The 14,291-nt window shown below is 42.1% G+C and overlaps 1 protein-coding gene across 2 annotated transcripts in view; it reads left to right on the top strand.

Annotated features, from left to right (window-relative positions):
• EMCN (endomucin) overlaps window positions 1–14,291 on the top strand; it is a 57,683-nt gene that overhangs the window by 29,063 nt on the left and 14,329 nt on the right. For both annotated transcript variants that reach the window (XM_042808379.1, XM_042808380.1), the window contains exons 6-10: window positions 6,380–6,412; window positions 9,469–9,534; window positions 11,120–11,215; window positions 12,959–12,983; window positions 14,002–14,063. In XM_042808379.1, the coding sequence (XP_042664313.1) occupies window positions 6,380–6,412; window positions 9,469–9,534; window positions 11,120–11,215; window positions 12,959–12,983; window positions 14,002–14,063 (282 nt within the window). The remainder of the gene's footprint in view (window positions 1–6,379; window positions 6,413–9,468; window positions 9,535–11,119; window positions 11,216–12,958; window positions 12,984–14,001; window positions 14,064–14,291) is intronic.

Below are 14,291 nucleotides of genomic sequence, written 5' to 3'. Positions count from 1 at the left end.
AATAATTTTGAATCTCTTCATTTGTTGTGCATTGTCCTGGAATGAGGGCCACCTCCTCACTCATGCAGGGTATGCTGTGTCCATGTCATCTAGCTATGGAAGTTATCCTGAGTGATGGGTGAACTTCAAAACATTCAGCTGGGGTAGTCAATGTCATTACAGAAGGATAAAAATTACAAAAGATAATAGCAATCTTTATATATGCTGTATGTGGTCATTGTGTAGCATTGACTGCCAGAGGAGGTCATCAAGATAAATTCTCTGGCTGCAAAGCAAAGGAGACAAAGGAGAAAACAGCTATAATTTTTACAACTGTTAATAAATCTGGAGGGCAAGTTAATGCATATTACAGACTAAATGACACTGTTCAAAGTACAACATGGTTACATGTAAGGTCAAAAATATATTAATTCTTCCCAACTCAAGTCCAGTTTTATTGGTTTTCTGTGTGTGTTTTGATGTATTTATCCACTAAGGAACACTGTGGTGAATGTAAATGCCAGGTTACATGAGTGATCATTTATTATGCTTCTAGCTGGCTTAATTTTCCTAGATTTTGAAGAACCACTTATTCAGGTTTTCTTAAGGTCTCCTGAGCTTTCACTTCACTCAGTACTTACTTTCAGCTACATGTATGTAAATTCAATAAGGACACTGACTTTGTGTATCCCAATTATTATTGTTTAACATTCTCCAAGGGATACAAGACTCTTTTTACAACCTCTGGATTGTGTTTGTGGGAGATAAGCATGCACATGTACTGTGATTTTTCTTCATAGACGATACTGGATATAAAAGTGGAGTAGTATCATATGCTCAGTTCACACTGAAATGCTTAGAAGCATGAAAAAAGATATAATAATATACATTTTAAGGAAGTTGGGATTTTTTCATTTTTAATCCATGGCCACTGATTTAGGGAGGATTCTTTGCAATTTTTTCAGTAAGCCTATGGCCAAAATGCATATATTGTAAACTGTAGTTACTTGATTATCCTGTTAGGTTCTATGTCTTTTGGCAGACGCATGCATGGTATGAAAACCTTACCATTGGTACATTGCAATAAAACAGGAAATTAGAATGTTTTTCATTAAAGTTCTCTCACACAGGTAAATTTTCCAGGTTAAAATTAAATTGTAATATAGATCTGGCTATGGATCACATGCATTGAATTACCTGTTGCGTTGTGTGTACAATTACATTTTACATTTAAAATTTGCCCAGAAAGTTTTACAACCTTACTTGAGTCTGTTTGCGAAAGTCATCATCTTACTCAGTTCACTTTGATGTAAAAATCAATAAATCTTCTTGAGCTCTGGGACTACCCAAGATGCCAGGACTATAATTGCCTGGCTGAAAAAGAAAGGGCCCATCTATCCAGGGGGAGTCAGTCTAGGTGCTTGGCATAGCCAGTACTCTGAGTTCTCATAAAACTGCCATTTCAAAATCACTGCCTCCCGCACCAGGATTTCCACGCTTACACCTTTCCCGTCTCCTCACAGCACCAGCTCCTCACTTCTTTCTCGCAGCTTAAATATGCAAGAAAACCTGTTACTTACCCTGGTGAGTTAGGTAGCTTATCCCAAATGGCTGCACCTTTAGACCACTCTTGCTCCCTTATTCTCTGTATATGTTAAAGACTTAAAGAAAAAATGTTTTTGTTCCCTCTAAACAGATTTCTTCTCCTGTGTGCAATTGCTCAGGGCTAAGGGAAGCCATAAGCTGCGCTCTAATAACTTTTAAAGCAATGCAAGTGTGAAGCCAGTTGTTTCATTCTGTACTGAGACTAGAGCAAATGCTGACTCCCTCACTGCCATTAGATTATTTCTTTCCCACTCTTTGGAATTTCACATTCAGGGGCTTACATAGGGGCTGGGTACCTTTTGTTCACCAGAGCAGAGGCTGGGATGCACAATGGGGCTGGCGCTGCAGCTCATGGGGGATAGCAAAGCTTGCAAGCTGAAGGCACCCAAGCCACAGCTTCTGCATGGGAGCTCAGGGGAAGACAAATTAATGTGAAATTGATCCAAACCAGAATGTTTCTATTTGGTATGTTGAACCAAAATGATTCAGCTGGCTAACCTCACTGCAAAGAATATATTTAGTTTTGAGACCATTTTTTAAAAAATGCCATTTTGGTGAAAATTTCCTTTCTTGCTGCAGCAAAAGAAAAAAAGCACATTTTGAAGAGAGCTATCCAGTCAGCCATATCAAAAGATCAGGGTGTGGGAGGAGTGCCACAGAGAGCTGGAGAGCGACTGAAATGAGTGGGGGAGCCTAGGAAAGAACTTGGTGAAACATCTGAGAACAGTATTGCTGTATTAAAGAAGATTGAAACCACCAGCCACAGAGGAGGGGCTGTGCAGTGCTCACCCAGGCTAGAAAGGGCAACAGGGACTGTTTTTAGCAAAGAGAGCAACCTGCATACGTGCCATTGACACATACACTTCTTTAACTTTGGCTGTCGTGTAGAATATACCTCCTACTCCTTCTCCACCTCCACAGAGGATTGCTTGATAATATTTAATTCTCTCATTTTGTTTAATTAAAGAAAAATTGGAGATTTAATGGATCAGTCAGAATCTAAATAAATCTGAGAAAGTGCAAGTATTGTAGCTTTTTATTCTGTGACCTAAACAACAAAAAAATCCATAAAGAGGCATGAGCTTAAATTCACCCAGCAGGGTGGTAAGATCAAATGATCTATTATAATAAACTGTCAGATGAATCAACCTGCTGCATCTATTGATATCTTTATTGCACTCCTCTAATTATAAATCCTACTCACTTGATTCACAGGAGGCATCTCCCTAAGAAAAATTCTTCTGAGTAAGACAAGGAGGCTTTGACTCTTTCTGTACACAAACTGTGTAGGAACTCTGGATAGTGATATTAGGTGAAAATTACCCACCGTATCTTCAGCTTCTTCACAAAGAGAAAGACACAAAAATCAAAGTGCCTGGGAGATGGAAAATACAGCAAAGCCTCAGTTAACACAATTATAGATCGATAGCATGGTCAGGGCAAGGAGGGGTTTTTAAAGTTCTTAATTTTGCTTTGATTTATATTGTGGTATCCCCTCTGAGTAATCAGCCAAATTTATTCATTTGTTTTGCCAGTGAACACAGTTTCACGTGGCTTCCCTCCAAAAACAGAAGCATCAAACTACAGGGTATCCAGGCTGCTTGGGTAGCAGTTGTTGGAGAACAGAGTGGGGAGAGGTTAGTTATTGGTCTCTTTCTCCATCTGTCAAGCTTCTAATCAGTGCTGAACTGACTCAGGCTGGTATTTTCAAATCAAGCCACCACCATGTGCCAAATTTTTTATCCTTGTCCTCCTTACTGCACAACAAGGACTCAGCACAGCCAGTGTTGCACACCTCATTTTTCATGATGAATCTGGAAATCTTCCCAGATTATTTATGCAGAGCATCTGCCCCTTAACTGGCAGCCCCAAAGGATGTGGTAAGCTCTGAACAGGCAGCTAGAACAACTACGGTGACTATGTTAGCAGGCGAAATGCTGCCTTTCCTTCTGTCCTTCTCTTTCTGCAGAACAGCAGCATGTGACCCCACCACCAAAAAGGGCACTGGATGGTTATTTAGAAAATGCAAACTGAAAGCACCTGCTGAACCGCTCCAATAAGCACAGCTTTGTTTGTGTGGCAGGGCTGAGCAGTCTCTGAACAGAGGGTGAGCTGGCACCTTGCTTGCGTGCTGGAGACGGGGGGAGAGAGAAAGCCATGAGATTTTTCCTATTCAATTTTTCATGCTCTAGCAGAATCTGAGTGAGAAATCCTTGGGAAAGATGCTTGTAGTTTTATTGTGTGTAGATGTGTGCAACGTTTAAAAAATAACAGAGGCTCAGGAGGCTCCTACAGTCCTTGGAGGAAAGGCAGGGGGCTGCTGTCACGTTTCCTGCCTGGCATCATTTCTGCTGTCTGTGTTTACTGGAGTGGCGAGGTCTGGCCAGGACAGCAGCGTGGCTTTGGTTGTGCCTGCAGGTGCTGGACCACAGGTCATCCCACCCTCCTTGTTCGCAGAGCCTAATGTCACCTGTACACAACTCTGACAAACCTTAAGTCTTTGGGGTAAACTTAGACCTTGTATATCAGAGTTGGGCTTAACATGCTTTTTCTATGTATTTATTTATTTATTTGCTCTAATTTGAGCCAAGATGGTTCACTTTGTTTGCAGGAGTGAAGGGAAACTGTGTAACTATGTTATAATCTTGAGGGGGGGGGGGGGGGGGAGGTTCTTAAGAAGCTCAACTTTCCTCAGGCCTGGAGGACAAGGTTTGAAGTTTCATAGAAAAGTGACCTATTTGTAAGACTTGACACGGTCATCTGCCTTTCTCCAAGAATATGCACACACTGGGCTTTGCAATTTGCTGGTTCAACCATTGCTGTGTGGTCACATGTTATTTTTTCCATGGAATCCCACTCCTTGTAGGCTGAAGGAAAGGCAGTATTCAGGTAACAAGCAATCATATCATATTTGGATGTTTCCTTAATGCCAGGTATGTGTTCTGCTGCATTCTATACCGTGTGTCATTCTAAACCTCCTTTAACAGGCGAGTTATTAACTTCCCAAAAGCTTTTCCTTGGCTCTTGTTGTTAATGTTGCCCAAACGTGCTATAACCATTGCCTAATGAATCATCACAGAGATCCTCTCTGAGCAAGGTGACATTGCTTTTTGCAGATGGCTTGATGAGATGATAAAAAGCTTAGGGAAAAAGTCTTCTCTGGATCCTAGGAAGCCAGGGTGAGATAGCTGTATAGCTTCAGAGTACTTAGCATTACTAATATTTAGTATGTTCAAGAAGAGCTCTTACTGCTGACTTTTAAGTACTTGGCTTTTCAACCTGAACATGTTTTTCATGCATGTTTGTGATTAAAGTGCAGTTAAAGCTCTGTCACATATACTGTTTGCAAAAGTGATTATTTGCACCCCAGTGGCTCAAGTGATCCGTGTTTTTAATTGGGTGTAGAGGGGAGGAAAAAGACCAGCCATTCTGATTTTCAAAGAACTTCACAGCAGTAGAATAATGCGCTTCACTCCTGTTACAGCTCCGGTGGGAGGAGCTGTCTCTGTGCAAAGCGTCAGTCCACAGCACAGAAGGTGCAGCGATGGTGTTAAGAGTGGATTTGTACTCCCTGGGGACCCCAGTTGGAGAAGGAGCACTGCAACGCCGGGCGCTCCGGGGAGAGGCTCAGTGCCCGCCCGGAGTCACAGCCGCCTCCGCACCGCTCCCTCCGCGGGTCACATCCTCGCAGGGAGCTCTCAGGACACCATATTCCCCACAGGTGCTGTGGCAGCAGTGAAACCTGAAGAGACCTAATGAGGGGTCTTTTATGGCACCCTCAGCCTAGAGGAAGGTGACCAAACACTGTGATTTATACCTCAAAATGATGAGTGGCTGCTGAGGGTATAGTGCGTGAGGGATTTTTTTCCACGGTAGCTCAAGTAATCCAGTGTGAGAGGCCTCACCAGGTGGGCAGAGTGCCAGTAACTCATCTCTGGCTAGAGACAGTCTGTCTTGTACAAACAGGTAAATGTTTTGCTGCCAGTTCACGCAGGTGGATATTCTCAAAGACAGGGATGAATTAGGTGCCCGGCTCTCTGACTTTAGAGTGATCACAGAAGGGATTTAATGCAACGTAATAAAAATCACTGTGGGAGCAACGGTTGTCTGTGGATAGCCTCCAAATGTGAAGTATTCACAGCCGCTTTAATTTCCAAGCCTGCTACAGTCTAGACGGACAAAAGCAGCAGAATACTAACAAAAAGCTAACAAAATTTAGTGTTCTGCACCAGAAACATGTAAAGTGGCTGGGGGAAGCTGACAGTAGCGGGCCGGTAAGCATTGTGCACAGTGCTCTGCAAGGTCCATTTCTTCCTTATTACCAATGCCTCTTACTCCTGCTGCTCGTCAGTCTGCTAGCCGAAAGGACCAAGACAATTAATGAAGATTAATTTTTAAAGGGTTTTGTGACACTTGAAGATATGTCTCAATTAGGCATTTGAGTTTCCTTTATTAAAACACTCATTTGTCAGTTAAATGCCAGCTTTTCACTCCCAGGCATTTATTTGGTTTTGGCAGGAGGAATTTTTTAGGAATGTATCAATTCAGGATTTTCTTCTCTTGAGCAGAATAACAGCCTAGCACAGGCTGGGCTCTGGATTTTGCTCCCATCTATAAGGGATGTCTGCAGGCTTTCACAGGTCAGACTTTCTGGGCTTGAGAACAGTGTAAGCATGTCAGTTCTGGGGCAGCATTTCTTGTGGGGTTACTGAGCACATTGCAAGTTTGTATGATGTGAAGCCTCTGGACATCTAAACTAAATGCTAACAAACCTGTTCCTTCTGTTTTATTGCAGGCCTTAACGTGAGCTCCACAACAGAATCGACAAGTAAGAGCAATAGAAGAGTTTACTCTGTGCACACTGCTGAAAAGGGCTGGCGTGAGGTGGGAGGGGGGCAGCCCGAGGAAAGGAAATGTTCAGGGAAAAAAGAGGCTCTGGGGGAAGAAAGAACCTGAAGCGTAGTACAGAGAAGCAGAGGAGTGATGCTCAACTTGTAGCAATGAGTAACTTTGCTGTGATTTCAGCTGAAATGCCGTGTTGGACTAGCTGATACTGCAAAGAAAACAGGGTGGGAAGCACAAAAATTTCAGGCCTCGTGTATTGCATGTTGCAATGGGAAACTGATACAGAGTGTTTGACATGGAGCTTTTTCTTGTCAGTAGCTCTCATTCCTTGTCCTGTGGTTTAGAAGCAGCAGGTCCCAGAGTAAGGCAAGAGCTTCCCGTGCTAGTGAACCTGTATTGTCCTATTTTCCTTTCTCTGGGCTTATCAGGAAACAGTCTCTTCTGTACTAGTCCCTGCAGTTCTTGCTACCGCTGCCAGCAAAAGCTTGTCCCTCCTGTTACCATGATGGATGTATTACTCCAATTAATTGTTGTTCTGATCCCAGATCATTCAATAGCTGGAAAACGTCTTCCAGATTGACTCTCCAGATCCAGAGAAAGTAGACAGGATAGGCTGGCTTCTGAGAAATGTTAGCGAATTAAGTGGGTAACTGAGTTAAAAGTTTTCATTCCTTAATCCATTTTATTCATTCAGTAGTGCTTCTTTTTAGCCGTTGTATTTCTTACTGATGGACTCAAGTACTTAAAATGCTAACCTATGGTTTTTCTTTCCTGCGTTACTCACCTCTTGGTCATCTAACAGAGAAGAAGGAAAATAACCAGTGAATTTGAGTCCTCAGTTTTTCTCCTGAGGAGATGCTGCACAAATGCAGGGATACACATTCATGTTTTTCAGTGTAATTTGTTTCTGTTGACATTTTCAGTCAGTATCCAGGATAACTCATTGCTGTGATAATTGCCTGCTTGCCCTGTATATCATGTAGTATATCAGGTAAGATAGCGAAAAGGGCAGTAGTATTTCCCTGGGAAATCTAAAGCAATCACATGGAATTATGAATTCATAAGAATTATTTCAGTTACTTGATGATGGTTCACAGTTTCCATCCTTATGTTATCACCCCTCAGCAGACAGGCACCACGGGAGAGAGAACTGCCTTAAAGAAACACAGTGATTTTTCAGAGATAAGGGTCTCGGACAATGATTGTCTCTCGGACAATGATTGTCTCCTACACTATAGCATCAGAATGTCTCAGCTGTGGCAGTACTGTTTAGGCACCACACAAGCACATAATAAGTGATCATTTTTACCCAGGAGGTTTCAGTCTCTGGCCAGACAAATGAATGGGGGGGGGCATAAGGGTGGGAAAAGAAGGAGACAAAGAATCTAAACAGTGTGCCCAAAATTCACACAGCTACACAACAGCAGAACAAAAATGAAAACACAGCGCTCTCAAATCTTTCCCTTTGCACTACCAGTTAATCCACATAAATTTTTAAGTAGGACCATGCGGCTCCTAGTTACCAGGGAAATCCCATGTACTGGCATATCCATCAAACCTGTGGGGAAACTGGCCCCTGGCTGTTCTCCGCTTTGCTCTTCTTGCATCAGCAGACAATGTAGTCTTACATATCTGAACAGATTTGTATGTTGTGAGAATGACAATATGGACAAAAGGAGAATAGTGGAGAAAAAACAATCAGCAAAACATTTCTCAGTATTGGACCTGAGTTTAAAATCAGTGCAGCAAGGAAGAGGGAGTCCTACATGTTTGGATCAAACAAACCTCGTTTGTTATTCTAATTCAGCAAACTGGAATTAAAAGTACTGCCTCTACAGTAGTTTCTGTAAAAACAGGGACATGTCATTCAGAGACTTAGCAGAACAAAATTGTATTCTAGCCCTCAGAACGGCCCTAGGAAATTGGTTTTAATGACTCCATTGATTTCATAGCTTCTACACATCAATTTGATCCCTCTTCTGTTCTTTGGAAGAGGAACTGTACATCCCTACAGGTGCAGGGGTATGAGTGGGTACCTGAGCAATGGATCAGAGCCTGCAACAAAACCTCAGTGGCTGCTACCGTGTTCTTACTACTTATACACAGAGCTATACTCTCTGCTAGGACCCCTGCTTCAGAGACCACCTTCCCCAGGCACCTTTGCTGGAGAGCTTGATATTTAAATGAGCAATAGAAATGCTCAACCTTGCATTACGTTTGTCCAGCTGGTTGGCAGCTTCAGTGGCAGTAAGCACACGTCTACTCAAGGCTCTGTCCAATACGGAATGCAATCCTGTGTGCTGTATAATGTAACTAGGGAAGCACCAATGCTTGCTTTTTTTTTTAGTTCAGTGATTGTTTATTCACAGGTTGTGTGCAACAAGGTAATAAATATTTTGGGTTATTGATACCTGACTCAAATTCTGATTAGCACCTAAAGGTAGAAATGCATTCCTAAAGGTAGAAATGCATTCCTTTAAACCCTGCCCTAAAAAGTGCCCCAGAGGCTACCAAAAGTCATTGCTATCCCCAGATGTGGCAGAGAGAGCACGCACACCCCTTTATAACACTCAACTCTCAAGAAAATTGCTAGCTACTAATACTGCACCTCTTTGGACTTCTTCATCTACTATTAGCAGTGAACTATTTTGCTCTCTCTTCTTTTGGAGGCAGGTTTACTTTTCACTCTCTTGCTTGATTATTTGCTTGTCAAGAGTTCTTTTCTAATGTTGAACCTTAACCTCCTAAAAGTGAAAAAGTTTGTAGCTCATAACCTGTAAGTTTACAACAGATGATTCTAGGGAAAACTGGACTCATGCAAACTGTGTGTCTCTTCTAGGCCACACTAGATAAACTTTTACACCCCTCTTGCCGAGTTATCCAGGTATTATTGAGAACTATAGCTGTGGAGCACCAAATGGCTCCAGAACTGGGGACACAAAAGTAGTTTGGGGAGGGTAGTTTTTCAGGGGGAGTTGTTTGGGGAGTTCTGACAACTACATATTAACCTGAAAGACAATATTTCTTTTGCAAATCTAGATTTTAGCAATCCTGGAATCAATTCTGAAAACAAGAAGGTGCCAGTGAGTGATACGCACTATTCTAGTGAGTGTTCCTACTTTATTGTCCAGCTTTTCATTTTCAGTCGATCAGTTTGGGTTTTGATGAGTGATTGGAGTAGCAGAGAAACAAAACTGGTGGTTTTATTTCTAGCCTTACCAGACGTAGACCCTATTACAAACCCAGTTTGACTGCCTGTTATAAAACTCCACTCAAAGAGAATTGGAGCTTAACAAGTTAACACCATTCTCACTGGAGAGCAGCACGATTATTCCCAAGGACTGATTCAGAGTGATAAAGCTGAAAAAAAAAAAAAAATTAACTGAGTCATTCCCTGTGAGAGAAGACACAAGAAAACATATGAAAATATGGTCATATATTGTTACCAGTACATATCATATGAATATATTGTTATGAATATTATAGGACTATATTGTTCATATTGTCATGGGAGAGAAGGACTAGGAGTGAGTTTTCTGCAGACTCTTTAAGCACCTGATATTTGCATGATGCATGTTACTTAATCTTTTATTTTAATATTATGCATCTCTAGGGCAAGAGTGTTGCTGCAGATCTGCTATTTCCTACCCAAAATACTGGCTTAGCAAAATACGTTCAAAATATGTTTGATGTTTTTCCACTGTAAACTCCTCTCCAGGTTCTCTCTCTAGTTCCATAGATGCACACACACATCTATATGAATATTAAATATTAATTTCATCAAGAGCCGTTGAAGATGCTAATTCTAAATATTGGATGGGCATGATGGCTGATGCTGTGGAAGGCTGCGGGAATGCAGCCGCAGCCTCCCCCGACACAGGGCTTAGGCCAACAGGCGAGACAGTGCCTGCTAAATTGGTATGTGGTCGATGGCTGCCAGAAAAAAGATAAATGGGGAGAAGCTGGGCTTATATATTTCCCTGGGAAAGCTTGTCTTCATTACATAATTCTTTCCTTTTTGCTTCTTGGCTGGGAAACACCTGTCAGGAAATGGCAGATGGTGGGAAATAATAAAAGGAAAGAAATGTCCTCGTTTAAAAAGGAGATCTTGTATTTTCTATCCCTGGTTGTAAGTGCTGAGGGGAATGTTACTGAATTATGTAACTCCTTGGTGTCTTTCTGGGTGTACAACGTTAAAAGAAAAATAATCGCTTCAGCTGCTGAATTTCAGATGAGTCTTGTTTTCAAAAAAGTGGAAAACATAAATTGCATGTATCAAAAATTTATTTCTGAAACACGACTGTTTTGCAAAACCTTTGGGGACCATCAACGCTGGGGGTAAATCATGAATATTTTGATTGAGATTATGGTGGTCTCAGTGGGGCAGGTGCTAAAACCTCACTCTCCTACAGAAAAATGGGTGAAACCAGCTCCACAGGGCAGCGCAAGTGTCAGGGAAGGACTAAGGGTGGGGGAAGGAAGGTGCCAAAATCCTCCCTCCACAGAGGGGAGGCTCAGTGGGCGCGGTAGGAATAACAGGAGCAGCAGGTTCCCCTGCTCCAGAGAAATCGGTGATGCTTGGTGAAGTGGGGCGGGAGATGCCTCTCGCCTTTGTGCATGCGAGTGCTTGTACACGGAGGCAATGCAAGCCAGGGGCAGCAGGCACAATTACACTCTCCCTCTTTTGCAGGTGTTATCTTGCCAATTGTCATCACCTTGATAGTTATTACCCTCTGTGTCTTCTCACTGGTGGCTTTGTACAGAATATGCCAGAAGAAAACTCCAGGTATTTGGTTTTCTTTCTCTAAGGGGGGAAAAAGATCAATGTGCTTCTTACTATTAAAAGATCTTTGGAGTCTTTTTAGATTACCTTAACCATAGATGGTGCAGTAGTCTGATAGAAACGCTTCTTGTATTTCGAAGTATTTTGCCTAAAGTAGGAAAGTAACACTTCATTTTCAAAATCAGTAGGAAGAGCAGAGGGAGCAAAAATGTCTGATTTTTGGAGAATATATAATGCTGTAAAGCTTTTTGTTCACGCTTTTGTAGCTACAAAGAGCTAACAAACAGCTGTGCTAACACAGTCAATCAGGTAGAAAAAGACAGTGAAAACTAAGTTTGGAGATACTGTTTAGCAAAATCACTATATTTATTTTATCTCTGTTCTAGATACAGGCAAAGAAATATCAATGCTTTCTTTTAGGAAATACCTGTAATATCCATCCATGCATATACACACACACACATACATTATATATACGTAAAATTTTCCATTTACAGTATAATGTACATAGGAGCAAAACCCCTGAGCAAACAGTATTTTCAGAAACAGTCATTTTGGCGGAGCAGCTAAAGCCAGTATCTGTTTCACTGCTGCCCATGAAATACTTAAGATAACGGGGTGTAATTCCATTAAATTCCATTTGCCAAACATTTCAAAGAGTTGACTGAGTGGGCTACAGGCGAGTGTAATTCCCCATTAAGTGAAAACCCAGATCTGAATCCAGACTCTGCTTTTTCTCTTCCTGTGAGCTGGCATGAGTTAGGAGACCTGTGCAGAGCTTCAACCATGAAATCACTGGGCCTTGGAAATATAAAATCACAGAAGGGTATTGAAGCTGTAGACCAAGGCAGTGTGTCACAACCAATTTAGCCAGTGACATGGAAAACCAGTCCCAGATAAACAGAGGAAGGTGTGATCCTTGCTTAGGAAATTACTGAATATTCAGTGTCAGAAGATAGAGATATGAGGTGAAGAATATTTCCTCACCAGCCTCCTCCATGTGCAAATGCTAACAGGCATTGTACTAGCAAATTCACTTGGAAGCTAGAGTAGGAAGAGATCTGTGGTGCTTCCTGTAGGATTTTCCCAGGCCTATCCAGTGTGCTTCCCCCCGTGGACAGAGAGCCCTGTGCCCAGGGCCGTGGGGATGGCGTTGGCTTCATGTCTCGGATGTAACCCCCTGGCCCCATCCATCTGCCCACACGTGCACATAAGAATAAAATACATTTGGTATATGATTCATTTTGGGGAGAAGCCTGTCCTCATCAACGGGGATGACAGGCTCTGTTCTCAGATGTTGTGCCAGGGTAAACCCCCCAGAGCGTACAGTCTGGCAGCTTGTTCCCTCACTCCCCTCACCCTGTATCTTTTAGTTCAGTTGTTACGTACTCGAGAACTGTTGCATGCTCACCTCTTCTGCCAGCTACCCGGGGATTTGGGAGCTGCAGGGAAAAACATGCTTCTGTCGTGCTCTTGCACAAGTCACATATCATTTCCCTTAGTTTCCAGAAGTGTCAATTCGAGTAATATCAGTTCACTTTCACAGATGACATGGTTGTCTTTCGGGAAGATGAACTAGGAAAGTAGCAATTACCATTCAAGCTGGTTGATTATGTTAATGTACTTAGTGCAGTACTGCAAGATCACCGCTACACCTTCTGCTAGCATCTGCAATTGCTATGTCTAAATGTTTACTTAAATGAGTTCCAACAGTCAAAATGATACTAACTTTGTTCCTTCTTCCAGAGAGACAAGAAAATGGCACTGAACAGTAGGTTGAATCCTGTCTTTTCATTGCTTCGAGATCTATCATGGGGCACTTGTGAATGCAGCAGCTCCTGCATGAGATTTTCTCTGATCTTTCTCTGTTTAAACATAATAAGCAGTTGCCACCCCAAAGAGAGATGTCATGTTGAAAGTGATGCACTTGCAGTTATTATACACCTATATGCATGATAAGTAGCTGTTCTAGCCTGGACAGAAATGTGATGGCTCTCAGCTGTTTTGCAGGGGATCCTTTTGAAATGGACAAACAGCTTATGCTGTGCCACAGGGCCCATTGACACAGTCTTTTTTCTCTTTTATTCAATTGTTGCCCCACTGATGGGGTTTTTTCCCCCTATCCTTCCCCATCCTCCTTCTTTTTTCATGTTTTCTCTCTTTTTAATGTTTTCTATTCTATATTATTTTTCTCCTTCTTTTTATTGTGTCCCCTATTATTTCATGTTTCTCTGTCCCATCTTCTCTCCACTAGGCCATTTGCAGAGGCTTGGATAAAACAGTATTGGTATAAGGAGTTTGAGGAGAGTAAAACTGAGAAAGATCCATTAGAAGATGTGTGCTAGAGACCACTGAGTCTGGCTGTGGCCTCTATGTTTTGCATGGCCAAAAGCAGCATTTGGGCTGCTGATTTACTTGCTAGCCCTGACTCCCTGGACATTTGAAGTGGTCCTGCTTGCAATACAACATGGCTAAAAGCCTTGTATTGACAGAGAAAAAAGATTACTCCCTCTTTTCCCAGGGATGTACTACTTCTGTGGAGCACTAGACTGAACTTGGAGTGTGCAACTTGATTTATTACATATTTTAAGAGAAAAGCGTTTTCAGATGTATTGGTATATGGTGTTTTCCACCACCAAGACTTACACATGATCCCATGCAAAGCCCATTTGAAGCTGCCAGTGTAGACTGGCATAGGTGCTGCCTTGTCTGAATCATAATCTTGGAGTTTGTTTGGCTGACCAACATGCACACTGGCTGACTGCTTAAATGTTTTCTGAATTCAACAGGGCCCAGTCAGATAAAGAAGGAGTCAAACTTCTTTCTGTGAAGACAACTTCTCCTGAGACTGGTGAGTGTTTGTTCTATGTGTATCATAGAATCATAGAATTGTTTAGGTTGGAAAAGACTTTTAAGATCATCAGGTCCAACCATTAACCTAACAGCTCTACCACTAAACCAGGTCCCTAAGCATCACATCTGCATGTCTTTTAAATACCTCTAGAAATAGTGACTCAACCACTTCTCTGGGCAGCCTGTTCCAGTGCTTCATAACCCTTTCAGTGACGAAATTTTTCGT

This window comes from Tyto alba, unplaced genomic scaffold (assembly GCF_018691265.1).
Source record: "Tyto alba isolate M040663 unplaced genomic scaffold, T.alba_DEE_v4.0 Super-Scaffold_6, whole genome shotgun sequence".
NCBI lineage: Eukaryota > Metazoa > Chordata > Aves > Strigiformes > Tytonidae > Tyto > Tyto alba.
The sequence above is the reverse complement of the archived record's forward strand: the minus strand, read 5'-3'. Positions and strand labels throughout refer to the sequence as shown.